The sequence below is a fragment of the Phoca vitulina genome, unplaced genomic scaffold (genome assembly GCF_004348235.1).
Source record: "Phoca vitulina isolate PV1807 unplaced genomic scaffold, GSC_HSeal_1.0 scaffold33, whole genome shotgun sequence".
Taxonomy (NCBI): Eukaryota; Metazoa; Chordata; class Mammalia; order Carnivora; family Phocidae; genus Phoca; species Phoca vitulina.
In genome coordinates, this window is record NW_022589736.1 from 64,285 (window position 1) to 86,108 (window position 21,824).

General features: G+C 42.2%; 2 protein-coding genes across 2 annotated transcripts; both read right to left on the minus strand.

The window, feature by feature from the left end:
- Nucleotides 1–4,672: 4,672 nt before the first annotated feature.
- LOC116645488 (olfactory receptor 1F1-like) lies at nt 4,673–10,211 on the minus strand. The gene is given in 4 exon segments (XM_032425734.1): nt 4,673–5,324; nt 5,327–5,824; nt 5,827–6,052; nt 10,122–10,211. Coding segments are annotated over 4 exon segments (942 nt in total). The 5' UTR covers nt 10,146–10,211; the 3' UTR covers nt 4,673–5,130.
- Nucleotides 10,212–13,653: 3,442 nt separating this feature from the next.
- Nucleotides 13,654–17,140, minus strand: LOC116645368 (olfactory receptor 1F1-like). The gene is made up of 2 exons (XM_032425499.1): nt 16,213–17,140; nt 13,654–13,664 (listed from the first exon to the last, which is right to left on the minus strand). The coding sequence occupies exons 1-2, from the start codon at nt 17,138–17,140 to the stop codon at nt 13,654–13,656; spliced, it is 939 nt and encodes a 312-aa protein (XP_032281390.1).
- Between the last annotated feature and the right edge of the window lie 4,684 nt (nt 17,141–21,824).

The following is a 21,824-nucleotide window of genomic DNA, read 5'->3' on the forward strand; positions in this document are numbered from 1 at the left end:
TGATTATTGTTCTTACATAGGAGTTATTTTTAATTATATATTTGTGAAACTAGCCACCTCATTGAATGTTGTTAATCTTCAGTAATTTCTCAGTTTCTCAATTTGTGGTTCAAAATTATACCACCCACAAATAATAGTTTTGTTCTTTTTTATTTTTTAAACATGTAGTTCTAAGCTTTGTTTTGGTTCGAAGCATACTAAAAAAGGACCTTTGATGATACAGTTCAGTCCTGAGTCCTAATTCAAACACTTAAAGGCCACATAAAAACTGTCCTTTATCAACTTTGTATTTTGAGCCTACAGTACCCTTTAAAAACCAGGGACAAAACTGGCTGCCAGCAATGTTATTCTCTTATTTCTTGAGAAGACTGGCTGGGGTCTGCCTGGTTATCACACCTAGAAAACAAAGGCTAATTGGCTGCCAAGCAGTGACTGGAGAGGGTGGGGTCCATGGGGCAAGACTGTTCTGTCCCCTATGAAAGGGTCTGACCACACAGTCCTCAAGGCCTTTTGGTGTGTGATACTCCCACGACACAAACCCCCTCTCCACACCAGGAGGTGCCCTCAGTGCCCTGGGCTGTGGTGCAGATGAGGACCCGTGCAGTCAAAGTCGTTGGCAACTACTGTCCCCAGAGGCTGGGGCCTGGGCGCCTGACTTCCCTGCACCTACCCCCTGGGCCCCAGAGGGTCTAGAACAGAATGTTCCTCACTCCTACCCTTGAGCTCAGAGCAGGATGCCCAGGGTCAGCATCCCCAAACAGGAGTACACTGGGAAGGTGTTAGATGAGAAAGTGCTCAATAAGGAGCTGACAACCAGTTAATGAAAAACAGCACACAACAATGAATGGTCTTCCAATAGAGCAGCAAGGGTCAGAACATCTGAAGGACCAGATATCCGATTCCAGTAGCAACTACAAATTGAAGGCATGCATCCCCTAAAGATGCAGCACAAGGCCCTGGGCTGTAAAAGGAAGCCACATATCCATGGAATTTCTTAAGGTGGGAGGTGGGGGAGAGGGGACATAGAAATTCATTAAAATAAAGAATACATATGCAGCTCCACATTGACAAGTGCTAGGAAGCAAAGGATTCTAGAAGAGTGTTACAGGTGGATTTTCCAGAGAGGACTCGAGAAGTGGCCTTTACACTGAGACGGGATGGATGAGATAGTGGAGGAAGGGGGCAGCAAGGGGATATTTCAATAAGAATACATGAACAATTTTTAGGTAAGCTTGAATGGCTACAAGAAGTATGAAAGAATCTTCAGGCTTACTAGTAATCTAAGAATTATAAATTTGAAGAACAAAATGTCATCTTAGGTGTATTAAATGAGCAGCATGTGTGTGTATATGTTTGGCTTGGCAAAAGGGGAATATTAGCACTCATCTATTGTGACAATGTTAAAAAAAATTACTACGTGTCCCATCAATTTATCTTCTCAATATAAGGAAAAATAGAACAGAATACTGAAAATTAAACACAACCTAAATGAATATGTATAATACATAACTAATAAAAAGCAATGCTTTTATCTTAGTTGGCTGGGTGGGTCTCATCCTCTCCATTCCCTCTTTTTTAAAAAGATTTTATTTGAGAGAGAGAGCAGGGGAGAGGGGGAGAGGGAGAAGCAGACTCCCCACTGAGCAGAGAGCCTGATGCAGGACTTGATCCCAGGACCCCGGGATCACGAACCGAGCCGAAGGCAGATGCTTAAGCAACTGAACCACTCAGGCGCCCCTCTTTCCATTCTCACTTGAGCCCACTCCAGTTTCAATTCCAACACTTCACTGAACATTTATAGAATATTTCACCCAACACCAGCAGAACACACATTCTTCTCAAGTGCATGTGAAACATCACCAAGATGGACCACATCTGGGCCATGAAGCACACTTTAGCAAATTTTAAAAAACAGAAATCATACAGAGTATGCTCTTAGATCGCAGTGAAACTAAACCAGAAATTAATAACAGATAACTGGAAAATACCAAAATATTTGTGGAAATTTAACAACACACTTCTAAATAACAGGTCAAAGAATAAATCTCAAGAAATTAAAAAATATTTTGACCTAAATGAAAATGGAAATACAACTTACCAAAACTTGTAGGATGCAGTGAAAGCAATGCTTAGAGGGAAATTTTTAGCACTGGATACATATATTAGAAAAGAAAGATCTAAAATCAATAATCTAAGTTTCTACCTTGAGATCTACAAAAGAACAGGAAATTAAGTCCAAAGTGAACAGAAGAAAATCCATTAAAAAAAAAAAAACAATAGAAATCGATAAAATTAAGAACAGGAAGTCAACAGAGAAAACCAACAAAATCAAAAGCTGATTCTTAGAAAAGTTCAATACAACTGATAAACCTTTAGCCAAGCTAACTAACAAAAGAGAAATGGCACTAATACTACTGCCAGGAATGAAAAAGGGGTCATCACTATGAATCCTTTGGACCTAAAAAGGACACTAAAGGAATATTATTGTGAAAATAAGGGAAACTTTATTTTTTTCTTAAGTAGGCTCCACATCCAGCATGGAGCCCAACATGGGGCTTGAACTCAGGACTCTGAGATCAAGACCTGAGCTGAGATCAAGAGTCCAACACTCAAATGACTACACCACTCATGCACCCCAGGAAACGTCACTTTAAATGGAGTGGGGAGGCCAGAAGGAGGAGCTCTCACACCCTACCACTCCTCATCAATTACAGACCCAACAGGAACAGAAGCTTTTTGAGTAGATACTACTTGACTACCTCAGCAGGAGAAAGAAAGGTTTTCTCCTTGCCCAGCAATAACCCAGACAATGACAGTCACAACTCAGTCAATGAGGAGGCACTACACTTTGGAACTCCCAGTTAACTCCAATGGACTTTTTGCTTATAACAGCCCCTCCCAACTCCCCACCTTTCTCTATAAAAGAGCAGTCCTCTACTTCGTTTTCAGGGATTGCCTGTGGTTTTGCCACTGCTAGCATGTCCCAAATTACAATTCTCTCCTATTCCCAAATAAACCCATTTTGCTAGTAAAATAACTGACAGTTTTACTTTTAAGGTTAACATTATGAATAACTCTATGCCCACAAATTTTATATTGATAAAAGGATAAAACAGGAATAAATACAATTATAAACATATATGCATCTAACAAGACAGCACCAAAATACATGAAACAAAAGCTGGTTTCTTTCAAAATTTCAAGGAACAGGTACTTTCTATCTTATGAAGAATTCTTGGATATATAGACTAAAAATTGAAATGTTACCATTTATTCCATTAGGCAAGCATATCAATACACAAATATGACAAATATATAAATCACATGTTAAACTCAGAAACATCCTCTGATTCTGAATTCTCTGTTTTATACAAGATGTCATTTTACCTATCTCTCTGAAATTAAGGGAAACTACACTATTTTCCTCTTTGTTCCTCAAAACCCAGAGCATCCTGTTCAGTGATGTTTTAACCAGTTTCGTATGTTGGTCAGATTTTTATGTTCTGCAATCATTTTCAAAGTAAATTTAGTTATACTTTTAAATAGTATATTTCCCTCATTTTTTTTTAAGATTTTATTTATTTATTTGTCAGAGAGAGAGACAGAGAGAGCACAAGCAGGGGGAGCGACAGGCAGAGGGAGAAGCAGGCTCCCCACTGAGCAAGGAGCCCAATGCAGAACTCAATCCCAGGACGCTGGGTGAAGGAAACCACTTAACCGACTGAGCCACTCAGGCATCCCTCCCTTATGGTTTTATTTTAGAAACAGAATTAATAGGCAGCATATTTTCCTAGAGCAACTTGATAGAAATATATAAGTACAGTAAAATAAAATTGTGGAGACGATATAGTAATTTAGAAAAGCTTTATTACAAAATTATAGCAGAAAATCAGGATATAAATTAGTAACTACGTAAAATATCTCTGCACTGACATAAATTGAAGGCAGGGTGGAAAAAAAGATGCAGTTGATTGACATGGCTGAGATTCTGGAAGATATTTGTTTAACTTACCCATATTCCTGCTGTAATGCTGTGTGACACAGAAAGCTCAGGTAAGAAGATAAAAAATAATTCCTTGAATGCATGGCAAAATTAGGGCTTCTTGGAGCCCTAAATGAACCCTTCCCTTTCCTGCCAGTCTGGCTCTCCAGTAAGATGTCTTCCTATCTCTATGTCTCTGTTGTGAGAAAGAGAAATCAGCGCTGACATACAGGAGATTTCCTGGCATTCACAGCTAGCTGTCAGTGCTCTCCCAATGAACACAGACACTATCAGTACCACACAAGGTCATTCTGTGACTGTTATGGCGCAAAAAGAGATGACTCTGTAATCATATCTGAACACAAAAACGTGAACACTGTCCAAGCCACAAAAATAACCAAACTCCTCCCCCCTATGCTGGCTGATATGAGTCACTACTACTTCTTTGCCAATCACAGCTTTGGCCTTAGTCTAGTCTTCCCTCCTCTTAGATAAATTTTTTTTGAGAGAGAGAGAGTGTGGGGGGTGGGTTGCAAAGGGAGAGACAATCTCAAGCAGACTCTCCATGGAGTGCAGAGGCCAATGCAGGGTTCAATCTCACAACCTTGAGATCATGACCTGAGCGGAAATCGAGCCGGATGCTTAACCAACTGAGCCACCCAGGCGCCCCTCCTAGATAAAATATTTTCAGATACTCAATCAGAATCATCCCCACTATGTGACACATGTAATCCAGAGCACAGACCCAATTCTTTAAGTCCTCACTAAATTCACCTCACACAAACTCAAGTCTTTTAGTATGTCCTGTGTAGCACCTTCTTACTAAGATGCTCACTACTCCCCATGGTATGTATTCTCCCTTGTGAGCCTAATAAACCAGAATTATTCAACAAGACATATATATTCCTAGTCAGTTTTGGCTGGAGGGCACTGACAGTTCTAACAGGTGATTTGGTAAAAGGATCTCTCTTTCCACCTTTAACCTGAAGTGGCTATATCAAGTTTGATCTCCCAAGACAGAAACTAGAATAATTTTCAAATGACAAATGGCTAAGTTGTGCACAATAGAAAAAACAAATATGATCTTCTTAGAAATTAGTTCCTTCCAAGATTTTCTTGGCCCATTTCATTACGAAGTAGAAAAAATTTCATAGCAACCACTTTTCCAAGAGCCCTTTTATGTCTTTGTTTCTCAGGCTGTAGATGAAGGGGTTCAGCATGGGAGTCACCACTGTGAACATCACAGCAGCTGCTATATCTGTCTCAGCTAAGTGCGAGGATAAAGGGTTGAAGTACACAGCAATGATGGTGCCATAGAAGAGAGAAACCACGGCCAGGTGGGAGCCACGGTGGAGAAGGCTTTCCATTTTCCCTTTGTGGACAGGACTCTTAGGACAGCAGAGGTAATACGGACATATGAAGCCAAGATGCAAATAAATGGAGCGATCATTATCAACCCTACTTCGAAAAGAATCATCATCTCATTGAGGTGTGTGTCAGAGCAGGAGAGTTTCAGGAGGGGTGTCACATCACAGAAGAAGTGGGGGATGGCATTGTCTGCACAGAACGAGAGTCGAGCCATCAGCAGGGTATGCAGTAGGCCATCCAGGTTGGCAATGACCCATGACCCAGCAACCAGCAGGGCACAGAGCTGGTGGGTCATCTTTGTTGAGTAGTGTAAGGGGAGGCATATGGCAACAAAGAGGTCATAGGCCATCACAGCCAGGAGGAAATTGTCCATGTCCATGAACATGAATACAAAATACATCTGTGTGAGACACCCAGAAAAGGAGATGGTCTGAGTCCCAAGTATGTAGTTGGCCAGCATCTTGGGGACAGTGTGGAGGAGAAGCAGATGTCCACAAAGGACAGATTGCTGAGGAAGAAGTACATGGGGATGTGCAGGCGGGAGTCCACGCCGATGGCCAGGAGGATGAGCAGGTTTCCCAGGACCGTGGCCAGGTACATGCTCAGGAAGAGTACAAAGAGGAGCTGCTGCTGCTGGGGTTGCCTGGAGAGCCCAAGGAGGAGGAACTCAGAAACACTGGACTGGTTTGTCCCTCTCATGAGCTAGATGCAGATGCAGGGAACAGAAGCAGAGCTCAGAAACCTAGAAGCTATGGCTCTGGATACAACAATCCAAGCTCCACCCACACGGTCATGTTAATGAAACCTGTATTAGAATTGCTCAGTCAGGATCCACCCCTAGTCTCTACACCCTCAACTTCCAACTCCCAGTCCTAGATGACGGTGGTCCCACTGGACTAATCTTTAAAATTTTGTCAAATAGAAAAACAAACACAGACACAAACAAAGCCCTTCTCTGCCATGTATGTCTCTATGTATGTATGTCTCTTTTAACATTCCCAGGCTTTCTCCCACTTCTTAGTAGCTTACAGAGACAAGTAAAACAGTTGATTATTATCAGTGTATCTCAAGCTCCAGGTGATGGATTCAGAACTCTATCATTCCCTGCATCTGGAAGATTTAACAAAGGAGGTTCTTCAAAGAACTTCCCTCATTAGTAACTATACATATAAATAACTTCACTCATTAGTAAAAAATATATGTGTGTGTGTGTGTGTGTGTGTATGTATATGTATGTATATATATATATATATATATCTCCTGTTATAATCTTACCTAGAAGAAGTTGGTACTGTGGATAGCAAGTTTCTTTACCTCTGAGGAACCAACCAATGTTCTTCTTTATTATAAGGTTTGGAAAGTATTGGAAATATTGGTAGATCCTGAGTGAGTGAGAAGCAGAATTCATTGTCTAAGCCCTCTGCACAGAGAAGGATGTTTAGGGGAATTAGAAACAGGTATTTACAGTGGCTTCCATGGCCACTGGGACCAGATTCCCTGAAAGCCTCATCAGAGACAAGTGGGAAATAATTGTCCCATCTATTTCCTGGTCCCTGTGGACCCAACAATGATGACAAAGTATAAGGATCTAACCCCTGGGTCAGAACTTAGGAGATAACTATTCAGGGTGTTCCTGTTATGGAGGAAGAAGTTGGCTTTTTTTCTCAACCAAAATTATGAGGTAGGAAATTACCTAAGCTTTAGAAGGGTTACAGAATTTGGGAAGCCAGAAAAGCACGATAAACGCCCACCAGAATCCACCCCTCTGGTTGCACACATTAACACATATCCCTCTTACCAATTTATGCTTCAGTAGGAGAGACACTATCTGGCCTAACATAACACAACTATATTTCTCACAATATGGGAACAACTCAAGCCCATCAGTTACTGTATCCAGGTCTATAACCAGGATCTCGGCTACTCCAATCATGTTCCCATCATGACATTCTATTACTTCTAAATCAAACTTGAAAGCTAACCAATAACTACATATCCTATGTGTATGTAAAACAGAGGGACAAAGGCAGAGAAAGGAAGAAAGCTAGCTGGCAACAATAGAGAGATAGACACATAACAAAGGAAGGAGGAAAATATGACTGGACATTGTAGTCTTCATTTCCACAGGTAGCCATGAACCCTTAGTTGATATTAATAATTTTCCTTATCTGCAATCTAATTCATGTTCCCTTTGTCTTTAGCCAGCATCTCAGCTGTTCAAGTTTTTAAAAATCGATATAGTAACCCGAACTTTCATGTTGGAGAGATTTGACCTCCTTACAATCCTGCCCAAATAAGATGATCTAGTCTTTCATTAGCTGCCATCAGAAGACATGGCCATTCCAGAATCCACTCCAGGAGATCTTTCCATCCATAATCCTCTCTGCTACCAGTGTGTAACAGCAAAACTATTTTTTAGCCATAGTCAAAGTCATAACAATATTAGACTCTCTTTTTTTGGTCAGTTCATCCAGCAGCAAATTGAGCCCAAATTGACCAGGAAGAAGCCTCTTCAGAGCCCAGTGTTCCTGGGATAAGAAGTAAAATTTTGCAAGTAGATCATTAGGTATTACAAAAAGTAGTGCCCACTTTTACCTCTTGTTTCCTTGCCCCATAAATTCCTGGTTGGTAGAAAGTTCAGCAGATATTGTCCACTAGTATGAAACTTACATTGTATCCTGTAAAACAGCACCCTAACCTCACAAGGTAACCTCAACTGGTGCCCAAACTGAGTCTTTAAAAGACCATTTCTCTATTCCATAAGGTCAATTGCTCCAGGTGTTGGTGTACAAGTAAATTCCAGTGAATCACATGGACACCAGCCTTATCCCTTGTATTAATTATCTATTGTTGAGTAACAACTTATCCCCAAACTTAGCAACTTAAAACAGTAAACATTTATCTCACACAAATCCTGTGGGTCAGGGCCTGGTAATGGTTTAGATGAATGGTTCTAGATCAGGACTTGTCATGAGACTGCAGTTAAGTTGTCAGCAGGGACCCAGTCATCTGAATGCTTGACTGTGGCTGGAGGAAGGGCTTCCAAGATGGTGTCCTCACATTACCTGTGGCAAGAAAGCCTCAGTTCCTCACATCAATTTCTCCATAGAGCTAACTTGATACGTCCTTGCAACAGAGTAACTGGTTTCCCAGAGCAACTGATTCAAGAGAGCAAGATGGAAACCACACTATCTTTTGTGATGGAGCTCCTACAGTCACACACCATCATTTCCGCAAGATTCTGCTGTTTACACAGTGCAACGGACAGAATGGTTATGTCCCCACAACATTCAGATGTTGAAATCCTAACCTCCAAGGTGATGGTATTAGGAGGCAGTGCCTTTATGAGGTGATCTGGTCATGAGGGCAGAACCCTCACTAATGGTATTAGTGCCCTTATAACAGAAGGCCTGAGAAAGCTCCCTTGTCGCTTCCACTAAGCGAGGTTACACTGAAAGATTGCCATCTATGAACCAGGAAATAGGCTCTCACCAGACACCAAATGTGCCAGCATCTTGATCCTAGATTTCCCAGCCTCCAGAACTGTGAAAAAATACATTTCTGTTGTTTATAACTAGCCAGTCTATGGTATTTTGTTATAGCAGCCTGAATGGATTAAGACACAGTCAGCCCAAATCAATGTGGGAAGGGATTACACAGTATCAGGATCACTGGGGGCCATTTTGGCAACTGGTTATCACATTCTTTTTTATTAAGGATTTATTTATTTATTTGAGAGAGAGAGAGCAGGGGGAGGTGCAGAGGGAGAGAGAGAGAATCCAAGCACTCTCCACTGAGCACGGAGCCCAATCCAGGGCTCAATCCTAGGACCCTGAGATCATGCCCAGAGCCGAATCAAGTCAGATGCTTAACCGACTGAACCATCCAGGCGCCCCTCACATTTCTTTTATGATAAAGTGAGTTCCTTACCTTGAAACGATATTTGTGGGATGCAGATGGGGTAGATCCATTCATCCCTAATACACAGCCTATCAGTCTTTAAGCCTCAGGTTGATTAGTGCCTTTTCGTGTATATTAGTTTCCTTTTTCTGAGAGCTTCTGTACATTCCCAGATACCTATGCTCACAAAGGTTTTCTACCTGTATCACACCATTTTCATTGTATCATCTTGATTAAGTGACAAGTGATACATGGAAAGTCATAAAGATCCTAAGTCTGAGGACCAAGGATCACACCTTAACCTCTCCTTTACGTTTGCAGTATAGGCCACTGTCTCCAGAACCAAATGCATACATCAACATTGCCTCCTACATCAGGAATCTTGGAAGCTTAAAGCAGCAATTCTCAAACATTAACGTGCACAGAAATCACCCAGGCATGTTGTTAAAGCAATGAATCTGAATCAGGAAGTCTGGGATGCAGCCTGAGATTATGCATTTCTAATAATCACCCAGGCAATGCCTGGTCCTCGGAGTACAGAGGCGCCCTTACTCTGAGAAGGGCCCAAGCCACCTACACCCGCTTTTGCGCTGCTGGCTCCTCAGCCAACCTCGCCTTTTGAAAGGATATCCAAACTGGAAGTCAGACCTTGACTTCAGACAGTCCCAGCCTGTGGAAATAGAAGATAGGATTCCTGAACACCTGTGACCCATCCTAACCAGGAAGGGAAGACGATGGGGCAGAGCTCTAAAGGACCGGAGCAGGTGCAGCGGAAGGCTCATGGGACCCGCCAGTTGCCCAGGTTTTGTGGGCACCAACCCCAGAGTGCCTCTTTACGCCATTTCGGGGGAAAAGAGTCAGAGCCACTTACGGCAACGTAGAGCCCCCATTCCATGCTGGAGTCACCAGCCTGCCGCACTTCGGAGAAAGACTAAGCCTCACCTCCTCGCAGAGACCTTGCAGAGCGGAGACTCCGCTCCTCCTATCTAATTGGGCAAGAGTACGCTGGGCGGGGGCGACGCAGCCTCTGACTGGTTCCGTTTGAGGGCGGGTACAGCGCTTCCGGGAAGTGATTCCGACTGATCCGCCTCTCCCTCGCTGCGCCTGCGTGTGGCCGACTGTTTTGGGGCGGTCCTGCGGCTCGCCGGCGACTCCAGACACCCGGTGGGCGGGGGGGACGTGCGAAATGTGCGACAAGTGCGAAATTAAGGGGCTCAAAAGGCTTAGTAATCAAAGTAAGTAATATTTCAGTGCAGTGGTTTTTTGGGGGGGTTTTTTTTGCAGTGTTTTTTTTTTTTTAAAAAGCAAGTTAATGCAAAAAATCTTTTAACAAAATATAAGAATTTTAAAGACAAGCTGAAAGTTAATATTATTTAACACCTTCGCTTAGTCAAGAGAAATTGTGAAATACGGCAGTTCTCTCAGTTGAAACAGGCAAAGAAGATTCTGAAAACATTACTGATGAGTTTACTCATACTAAGCTAGTGTCAAAGATAAACACAGCCAGACATTAGGTAAAGCAGCGAAAACTGATTTTATTCAGTAACTACTGAAGGTAGGGGAAGGAGCTGAGCTCCATTCCATTTTCTGCAGAGGTGATTGGGCATTTTAAAGGGAGAATGAGGAAGTAGGGAGCGGGAATAGCAGAAGCTTCAGCAGTCAGGGAAATGAAAAATTACAAAAAGCTGGATGAGAGGGTTGGTCCTTGTGAAACCCATCTGGGTTTGCTAATTGGCCCTTATGGAAGCAAGGCTCCTACCCTACCATACAGACAGGATCCCTATCTTCAGGTGTTTCTGGAACAAATGGTACATTCTTTTGGCAGCCTTGATTTTTCTGAGGCAGGCAGTAAGGGCACCTAGGGTCATCCTACGGATGTGGCCTTGAGCTGTTGGGTGTTAGTTGTTCAAGTCTTTTAGGCCAAAGTTGAACATAGTCAAGAAGAGGGAGGAGCCTGATTAGAGTTTGGTCAAGGAGGGACTCTATCCTTGGAAAAGTAAAATTATAAAAGATTCTGATTTGGGTGTAAATAAAATATTGCAGTTAAAATAATGTGAGTTTAGGGGTTCCTGGGTGGTTCAGTTGGTGGAGCATGTGACACTTCATCTCAGAGTCCTTGAGTTTGAGCCCCACTTGAGTTAGGCATGGAGCCTACTTAAAAAATAAATAAAATAATAAAATAAAATGTGAGTTTAAATATACCTACTTTTAAATTTTTCAATATTTTTGCAACCACTTTAAATGTAAAAAAAAATAACCATTAAAAAATACATTAAAACACGCATATCAAGTTTCATTATGGCTTGGAAGGTCTGATGTGAGGTGGCAGAGAGCTGAACCAAGCCCATCAACTCCTTTAGGAAACTTCATCATCCTCTATAAGTAACTTCCCCATATTGAATCAGTCATATAATCATTTATTCACATGAGAGAATTGTTGAGCAAGCACTATATTGCAGATACTATTGAAAAATCTGGTCCCTGCACTCATGGAGTACAGCCTAGTTGGGGTAGGGAGGACAGGGAGAAAAACACAAAATAATTTCCTCAGCATACTGACTTCTGCTTCTCATTATTCATGAAACATGCACTTTATATGAACCAGACCCAGGAACTAACACTCTGTGTGCAAATGTGAATAATGACTCATTTCTTATTTCAAGGGCCTTATATGTTCATAGTGGAAGACCCCATAAGAATGCAAACACCTGCAACTGAAGGTTGTACAGGTCATATGGAAAAGATAAGGCAAGCAGTCCTATTGGGGTGGTGTATTGGTTTCCTAGGCCTGCCATAACAAAGTATCATAAATTAGGTGACTTTAAACAACAGAAATGTATTCTCTTACAGTTTTGGAGACTAGATGTCCAAAATTAAGGTGTTGGCAAGAATGGTTCATTCTGGAGGCTCTGAGAGAGAATCCGTTTCATGCCCCTTTTCTAGCTTCAGTGGCTGCCATCAACCCTTAGGGTCCTCACTTAGGATTGCTTAATGCCAACAATCCTTAGTGATGCTTGTAGATGTACCATTCCAGTCTCTGCCAATCTTCACGTGGCATTATTCCTGAGGATCTTTGTGTCTTCACATGGTGTTCTCTCTGTGGGTAGCTGTGTCCAAATTTCCCTCTTCTTAGGAGGACAGCAGTCATTGAAATTGGACCTACCCTAATCCTGTATGACCAAATCTTAACTTGATTACATCTGTAAATACCCTATTTCCAAATAAGGTCATATTAATAGGTACTAGGAGTTAGGACTTGAACATCTTTTGCAGGCTGGGGGACACAATCCCACTCACTACAGTAGGGAATAATATTGAGGAATGATAGGGAAGTAGAATGCAGAGCACTTAGTGACTGATTGGATATGTGGGATTATGGCAAGTGTAGGAGGATTGCAACATTGATTGAGAACCACTAATTGAGATAGGCAGTGCAGGCAGGAGAGAAATGCATCTGTGCTTGTTGGGATGGATCATGGTATGATGGTGGCAGTGTGGATTCCATGGGTTCCATTAGGAAGTGTTGGGTGTGAAGACATCCAGTCTGGGCAGAATGGATATATAGGTCAAGGGGAGGTCTGACAAATATGGATTCAGAAGTCACAAGAACATAGATGTGGTTAAAGACACGAAGTAGATGTGATTGCCCATGAACAGAGTATAGACGGAAAAGAAGTCCAAGCATAAAACCCAAGAGGAAAACAAATGTTTATAAAATGGTAGAAGAGGAGGAGGTGGCAAAACAAATGGAGCAAAGAGACACAGAAACACGCAGAGATCAGTGTTTAAGAAGCTAATAGAGTAGTGAGTTTTAAAAAGAAACTAGTGGTAAACAATGACACATGCACAGAAAAATCAAGCAAAATGACTGAATAGCAACACTGTATTTTGTAAAATTATTATCTCCAAATAAAATACTAAATGTTGTTTCAATAAATAGTCACTAATGCGGCAAAGACAGTAATACTTAACCTTTGATTATGCAACATGGTATATCTGTTCTTTTCCTTTGTTGTCATTCTGTCGTTGTTACTATTATTAAAAGACCTCTCACGGGGCACCTGGTGGCTCAGTAGGTTAAGCATCTGCCTTCAGCTCAGGTCATGGTCCCTGAGTTGAGCTCCCTGCTCAGCGGGGAGTCTGCTTCTCCCTCTCCTTTGGCCCCTCTCCCTCCCCCACCCTGCCCTGCTCTCAGGATCACTCTCTCTCTCTCAAATAAACAAATAAAATATTTCTTTAAAAAGCTAAAAGACCTCTCAGATTGGGTTCTCCAGAAGCACATGCTATCATTCCCCTATTCAGTATTAATAGTTTGCAAATGCAATAAGTGTCAGGAGCCAAGCTTTTTATGGGTGTCCAAGGTGAATAGTTTATGCGTGTGATCCCTGAGCATCTCAAAGTCTTTAAGGAGTGCCTAAGGGCAAAGAGGAAGGGGGAGAGGAAGCAGCAATAAACAGACTACACAGTATCACATATATAATAACTCCAAGAGGAGTTTTGTGTGGGAACTCAGGAGAGGGAATGAGAATCTCAGCCTAGAGGAATCACCAAAGACTTCATAGGGGAAATATTGACTGGGATCTTGAAGGTTCAGAGAAGGTTTTCCCCTCAGGGAGAAAGACTAGGCATCCTGAACAGATGAAAAAGCAAATGTTAATCTGTTTCTTCAAAATCAAAGGAACACCTTATTGCTAAATATACCCCCATAAAGCAAGGCAATCAAATTGGAGGATGAGACACTGCCACAGACTGCGCGCCCCTCCAAAATATTAAAATGTTGAAACCTAACCCCCGATGTGTAGTATTTGGAGGTGGGACCTTTGGGAGGTGACTAAGTCATGAGTGGGGGACCCCTCATGAAGGGATTAGTGTCTTCATAAAATAGACCCCAGAGAGCTTCCTAACCCCTTCTACCACCTGAGGACACAGAAAGAAGAACCAAGAAGCAGGCTCTCATCTGACACTGAATCTGCTGACACCTTGATCTTGGACTTCCAGCCTCCAGAACTGTGAGAAATAAATGTTTGTTGTCTCAGCTACAAAGTGTATGGTGTTTTTGTTAGAGCAGCCTAAACAGACTAATAGGAGCACTAAAAATTATGAAGTATTCTTTGGATCCCACGTGAGGCTCAGGAATGTGAGTTCAGCCAAAAGACCAGCCCTCGCAGCCTAGGAACACTTGAGCCCACAGAAAACTTCAGTGACTTTTTCACCTCTATTGTTATTACTCTCATTAGGCATCAGATTTCTTCTTAGGGTTTCTAGGCTCACTCTTCATAATGAGCAATCATAAAGTACATCCAAAGCAGCATGATTGTCAGCTCAGAAATTACATTAGAACCCCCTGGGGAACTTAAAGTGGGAAAATGCCAATGCCTGGATCCCACTCCAGAAATTCTGCTTTAATTGGTCAAAGCTTGGTCCAGCAACCATATATATGGTGTCAAAACTCCCCAGGCGATACTGTCATGTAACCACTATTGAAAAACACTGCCTTAAATTCTGAGAGCATTTCCAAAAAGGAAGTGGAAACAAATTTGGTTACATGTAAATTTTTGGAGTGATCACCTAGAAAGGAAAAACTTGACCTTTATGCAAAGAAGGTTTAAATACAGTAATTAGAGGGCGCCTGGGTGGCTCAGTTGGTTAGGCGACTGCCTTCAGCTCAGGTCATGATCCTGGAGTCCTGGGATCGAGTCCCGCTTGGGGCTCCCTGCTCAGCAGGGAGTCTGCTTCTCCCTCTGACCCTCCCCCCTCTCATGCTCTATCTCATTCTCTCTCTCAAATAAATAAATAAAATCTTTAAAAAATAAATAAATACAGTAATTAGAAACAAAATTACCTATTTAAAGGAGCAGGGTTGTACTTAACACTAAGTTCATTCATAACTGTCTATTGAGAGTATTTATTCTAAGTTCCTTGCAAACACTTTGATAGCTTCATTTCAGTGAGTTGCCAAAGATTAATATGCCTGGGAAAATAGGTCCATTATACTTTCATCACTAAGAGCATGTCTTCTCAGATGTTGGCGGGGATGCAGAGAAAGGGGAACCCTCCTACACTGTTGGTGGGAATGCAAGCTGGTGCAGCCACTCTGGAAAACAGTATGGAGGTTTCTCAAAAAGTTGAAAATAGAGCTACCATATGATCCAGCAATTGCACTCCTGGGTATTTACCCCAAAGATACAAAAGTAGGGACCCGAAAGGGTACGTGCACCCCGATGTTTATAGCAACAATGTCCACAATAGCCAAACTGTGGAAAGAGCCAAGATGTCCATCAACAGATGAATGGATAAAGAAGATGTGGTGTATATATATACAATGGAATATTATGCAGCCATCAAAAGGAATGAGATCTTGCCATTTGCAACGACGTGGATGGAACTGGAGGGTATTATGCTGAGCGAAATAAGTCAAACAGAGAAAGACATGTATCATATGACCTCACTGATATGAGGAATTCTTAATCTCAGGAAACAAACTGAGGGTTGCTGGAGTGGGGGGTGGGGTGGGAGGGATGGGGTGACTGGGTGATGGATACTGGGGAGGGTATGTGTTCTGGTAAGCGCTGTGAATTGTGCAAGACTGTTGAATCTCAGATCTGTACCTCTGAAACAAATAATGCAATATATGTTAAGAAAGAAAAGAAGAAGAAGAAGAATGTAGCAGGAGGGGAAGAATGAAGGGGGGGAAATCGGAGGGGGAGAAGAACCATGAGAGACGATGGACTCTGAAAAATAAACTGAGGGTTCTAGAGGGGAGGGGGGTGGGAGGATGGGTTAGCCTGGTGATGGGTATTGAGGAGGGCACGTTCTGCATGGAGCACTGGGTGTTATGCACAAACAATGAATCATGGAACACTATATCTAAAATTAATGATGTAATGTATGGGGATTAACATAACAATAAAAAAACTAAAAATAAATAAAAATAAATTTAAAAAAATATAAAAAAAAAGAGCATGTCTTCTTGCCCATCATTTTTTGTAGGGCCTTTTTCAAGTCCCTGTTCCTCAGGCTGTAGATGAAGGGGTTCAGCATGGGGGTCACCACTGTGTACATCACAGTAGCTGTGATGTCCTTCTCAGAAGAGTGTGAGGACAAAGGGTTGAAATACACAGCAATGATGGTGCCATAGAAGAGAGAAACCATGGCCAGGTGGGATCCACAGGTGGAGAAGGCTTTCCATTTTCCCTTTGTGGATGGGACTCGCAGGACAGCACAGGTAATATGGATATATGAAGCCAGGATGCAAATAAATGGAGTGATCATGATCAGAGAACCCTCAGTCAGAATCATCACCTCATTGAGGTGTGTGTTGGAGCAGGAGAGTTTCAGAAGGGGTGTCACATCACAGAAGAAGTGGGGGATGGCATTGTCTGCACAGAACGAGAGTCGAGCCATCAGCAGGGTATGCAATAGAACATTCAGGTTGGCAATGACCCATGACCCAGCAACCAGCAGGGCACAGAGCTGGTGGGTCATCTTTGTTGAGTAGTGTAAGGGGAGGCATATGGCAACAAAGCGGTCATAGGCCATCACAGCCAGGAGGAAATTGTCCATGTCCACGAACATGAATACAAAATACATCTGTGTGAGACACCCAGAAAAGGAGATGGTCTGAGTCCCGAGTATGTAGTTGGCCAGCATCTTGGGGACAGTGGTAGAGGAGAAGCAGATGTCCACAAAGGACAGGTTGCTGAGGAAGAAGTACATGGGGATGTGCAGGCGGGAGTCCACGCCGATGGCCAGGAGGATGTGCAGGTTTCCCAGGACCGTGGCCAGGTACATGCTCAGGAAGAGTACAAAGAGGAGCTGCTGCTGCTGGGGTTGCCTGGAGAGCCCAAGGAGGAGGAACTCAGAAACACTGGACTGGTTTGTCCCTCTCATGAGGCTGGAAGCCTGAGTCCAGAGGCAGATAAAGCAGGAAAAATTCAAAAGCCTGGAAAATGATGGTTAAAGTGGAGCAACTAAGAAGACTGCAAGGAGAAAGGCTATGTGACATCAGTGAGGCATTAGAACCTTGCTCCCTGTGTGTTTGGCCAATGATGGTCTTTTCTGTGCCACCATTTTTTCATTAGCAAAATGAGGGCAGTGCCTCTGGAAGGACATTGAAAGACTGGGACAATGGTTGTATCCATAAATTCTTTTTATGTTTGAACTTTCTATCATGACCTTGTATCTTCAAATAGTGTCATAAATCACTATAGATATAAGAATATTAATAGACAGGGGCGCCTGGGTGGCTCAGTTGGTTAAGCGACTGCCTTCGGCTCAGGTCATGGTCCTGGAGTCCCGGGATCGAGTCCCGCATCGGGCTCCCTGCTCAGCGGGGAGTCTGCTTCTCCCTCTGACTCTCCTCCCTCTCATGCTCTCTGTCTCTCATTCTCTCTCTCTCAAATAAATAAATAAAATCTTTAAAAAAAAAGATATAAAAAAAGAATATTAATAGACATATTAATATTTATAATGAGTACTGGAGCACATACGTGATTACCATAGAGACTGACATATAGTAAGCATATATCCTAATATATGGATATTGATGTCATTATTATCATTAGTGGTGTTGCCTTAGAGGACATTTTTCAGGTCCATTATCTCTAATGTGGACATGTTACACATTCCTAACATGTTTGCTCTGAGGATGATATCAGTGATCAATCAATATGATAATATTGCTGCTGCTGCTTCCTGGGCTCACATTTTCTGAGCACTTTACAGAGCTCTGAGCCAGCCCTTCTTGGTTATGTCCACTGAGCTCCCTCAATCTAACCTGTAAAATGGAAATGGAAATGACCCAGAGTTATGGACAGAAACTCGGCCAATTGGTTCTCTCCACAGTTCAGGTCTCATAAACATACAAGACATATATGGCCATGACTAGGTGATTGCAAGGGATGGTTGATGATCTCAGAACTGTTTCTTTGGCTCCACTTTAAAGAAAGATGCAGTGAGGAGTGCCCCCACAAAAGGTCTGCACCTTAACAATCAGTTATTGATAAAGTCCCACTGATCTGACTCTTACCCCAGAAAGAATGGCAGTCATCACAGTCACCAGAAGTCCCAAGCTTGCTTCACTTTTCCAGACCTGGCCAGAGATCATTGGTTAGAGGAAAAGGGACTTGTCACTGGTGTTTTCAGGCTGTTCGCTTGAATAAGGGTTGGAGTACACAGACTCAACCCTTGGTGCAGGAAGGATGTTTGGGGGAATCAGAGGACCAGCTCTTTACAAGAGCCTCCATGGCCACTAGGGCCATATTCCCTAAGAGCCTCATTAGAGACAAAGAGCAAGTAATTGTCCCTTCTCCTCCTTGGGCTCTTTTGGATCCAACATTGATAATAAAGTCCTGCCATCATATTGCTGCTTTAGAGCTTGGCAACATTGGAAATGAAGCAATCTTCGGGGAAATCATTAGCAATAATTTTTCTGCTAGAGAAAACTCACAATCCTATATTTTATCCTCCACCCAAGCTGGGGTGCTTTCCTTGTTAGGAAATATACATGATGCTGTATATGAATTAAGAGAATAACATTTGGATTCACACAGATGTGCACTTAAATCCCAGATCCAACATTACCAGTTGTATGATCTTGAGAAATCTATCAACCTTCACAGAATCACAAAATAATGTTCATCTTGTACAGATGTGCAGATTAAATCAGGTAATATATGTTAAACATCTCATGACCCCTAATCTCATCAATGCACTGGGCTTAGACCATGTCCACTACGTGGAGGCTAAAGATACTAAGTGATATTTATATCCTTCACTCTCTGCTCAATCATCTATGTTCTGGATAAATGTCATTTGGAAATAGTGTCTTGTGTTTATCTTCATATGGCAATAGTCATTTTTATAAGGTGCCAGTTGACAAGTTTTTTATTCTATATTTGAATTTGGGGGTAAATGTGGTAGAATAGGAACCACTGTTGAGTCCATTTATAAATTAGTATGACATGGATGCCAATAAGGAACGTAGAATTTCTGAGTCTAATAGTTACCACTCCATAGTACTGAAGGCAAGATCTGGCTTTATTTTTTTTTTTTTAAGATTTTTTTTTTTTTATTTGACAGAGAGAGACACAGCGAGAGAGGGAACACAAGCAGGGGGAGTGGGAGAGGGAGAAGCAGGCTTCCCGCCGAGCAGGGAGCCCAATGTGGGGCTTGATGTGGGGCTCGATGTGGGGCTTAAAGTGGGGCTCAATCCCAGGACCCTGGGATCATGACCTGAGCCAAAAGCAGACGCTTAACTGACTAAGCCACCCAGGCGTCCCCTCACCTTAACTTTTAAAACAGCTTACTAATTTATCCTTTTGTCTTAAGTGTTCCTTCTCCAGTCCTTTGTTCAACTCAGCTGAGGGAACAACTAGTGGATCATAGTAACCAGATTTTTTGTTCAAGGACATTCTTTCCCATTTCCATTCTTTGGATCTGTTTGGGAAACTCCTCCCCTCCTCCATTTAGTCCTGATGATAATGTACGTCACTGGATTCTCACATGGAATGCATTGGATTTATGAGCCAGGATGACCAGAACACCCCACTCTCCCATCCAGAGTGGTTGGTTCAGATTTGGGCATGGATCCAAGAAGGAATGATCACAGCCTTGCCTGGAATTGATAAGTAAACACTGGAAGAGGCACTTGGCTGGCTCAGGCAATAAAGCATGTGACTCTTGATCTTGGGGTCCTGAATTTGAGCCCCATGTCAGGGGTAGGGTTTACTTAAAAAATTGCAAAGCCTCATTCCAAATCTCTGTACTCTGTATCATCCCACAGTGCCTATACCCAAAAGGGAATAAATCTTTTTTGAAAGTTTAAAAATAAAACACTGGTAGAGAGAAGTTCTCTGTACCCAGTGATTGCTAGTCTAGGAGGATGTGAGTTTGGAGCTACTGGTGGCCATCTTGTCTGCTACATGGAGAGAGGCAGTCTGCAGAATGAAGTCAAACAGAAACAAACCAAATAGATAAGAAGTACAGGTCCTGATGTCATTATTTGGGTCCCTTCATCTAGCCCTGCTTGAAACTTGCAAGAACTTTGGACTTTGCACTTACATCCACCAATAGATTCTACTTCTCCTTAAGCTGATAGGAGTTAGTTTTCTATCACTTGCAAACAATGTCTTTAGTAATCCAGTGACTATTTTTCCCCTCTTCCACAGATTCTTGATAATTAACATTGTGAGGTGTTTTTTGGCCTGTTTTTGGAGATAGAATGTACAGAACTTGATATCTGATAACATGTGTCTGATGGATACATGAGGACTCATTATGACCCTGAAGTTCTTATGTTGAGTTACTAGGAGTAGGTGAATATTTAATAAGACATCATAATCAGGGGCACCTGAGTGGCTCAGTCGTTAAGCGTCTGCCTTCGGCTCAGGTCATGATCCCAGGATCCTGGGATCAAGCCTCCCATCAGGCTCCCTGCTCGGCAGGAAGCCTGTTTCTCCCTCTCCCACTCACCCTGCTTGTGTTCCCTCTCTCGCTGTCTCTCTCTCTGTCAAATAAATAAATAATAATAAAAAATCTTTAAAAAAAAAGACATCATAATCAGCATGAAGAATACATTGTTCGTAAATAACCCAAAGTGGAAGATCAGTTAGAGTAGCACTCTGGTTTCCAGAAGACATTTTTTTTAGTGATTCAACTGCCACTTCTGATTGAAGTGTATGGCTTTTAGGAGTAAACCTTTAATATTATCAACTCAGGAAAGTAAACTTTACAGTGCATAAGATCAAAAGCTTTATAGGTACCTTAAACCTCAGTGGGGAGTCTGCCTCTCCCCGAGCTTGTGTGCTCTCTTTCTCTTTCTCTCTCTGCATCAAATAAATAAATAAAGCCTTTTTTAAAAAGATAAAAAAAACTTCTGCACAGCAAAGGAAACAGTCAACAAAACTAAAAGGCAACCTACAGAATCAGAGAAGATATTTGCAAATGACATATCAAATAAAGGGCTAGTATCCAAGATCTATAAAGAACTCAAGACCCAAAAAACAAATACTCCAGTCAAGAAACAAGCAGAAGACATGAACAGACATTTCTCCAAAGAAGACATACAAATGGCCACCAGACACATGAAAAAATGCTCCACATCACTTGTCATCAGAGAAATACAAATCAAAACCACAATGAGATACCACCTTACACCAGTCAGAATGGCTAAAATTAACAAGACAAGAAATAACAAATGTTGGCAAGGATGTGGAGAAAGGGGAACCCTCTTACACTGTTGGTGGGAATGCAAGCTGGTGCGGCCACTCTGGAAAACAGTATGGACATTCCTCAAGAAGCTAAAAATAGAGCTACCCTACAACCCAGCAATTGCACTCCTAGGTATTTACCCCAAAGATACAGATATAGTGATCCAAAGGGGCACACGCACCCCAATGTTCATAGCAGCAATGTCCACAATAGCCAACACACACACACACACACACACACACACACACACACACATTCCTATGCAATGGAATATTACTCAGCCATCAGAAAGGATGAATACTTACCATTTACATCAATGTGGATGGAACTGGAGGGTATTATGCTGAGTGAAATGAGTCACTCA

Bases quoted from the DNA above. Each gene is read 5' to 3' on its own strand.
- LOC116645368 (XM_032425499.1), bottom strand. From the start codon at position 17,140: ATGAGAGGGACAAACCAGTCCAGTGTTTCTGAGTTCCTCCTCCTTGGG.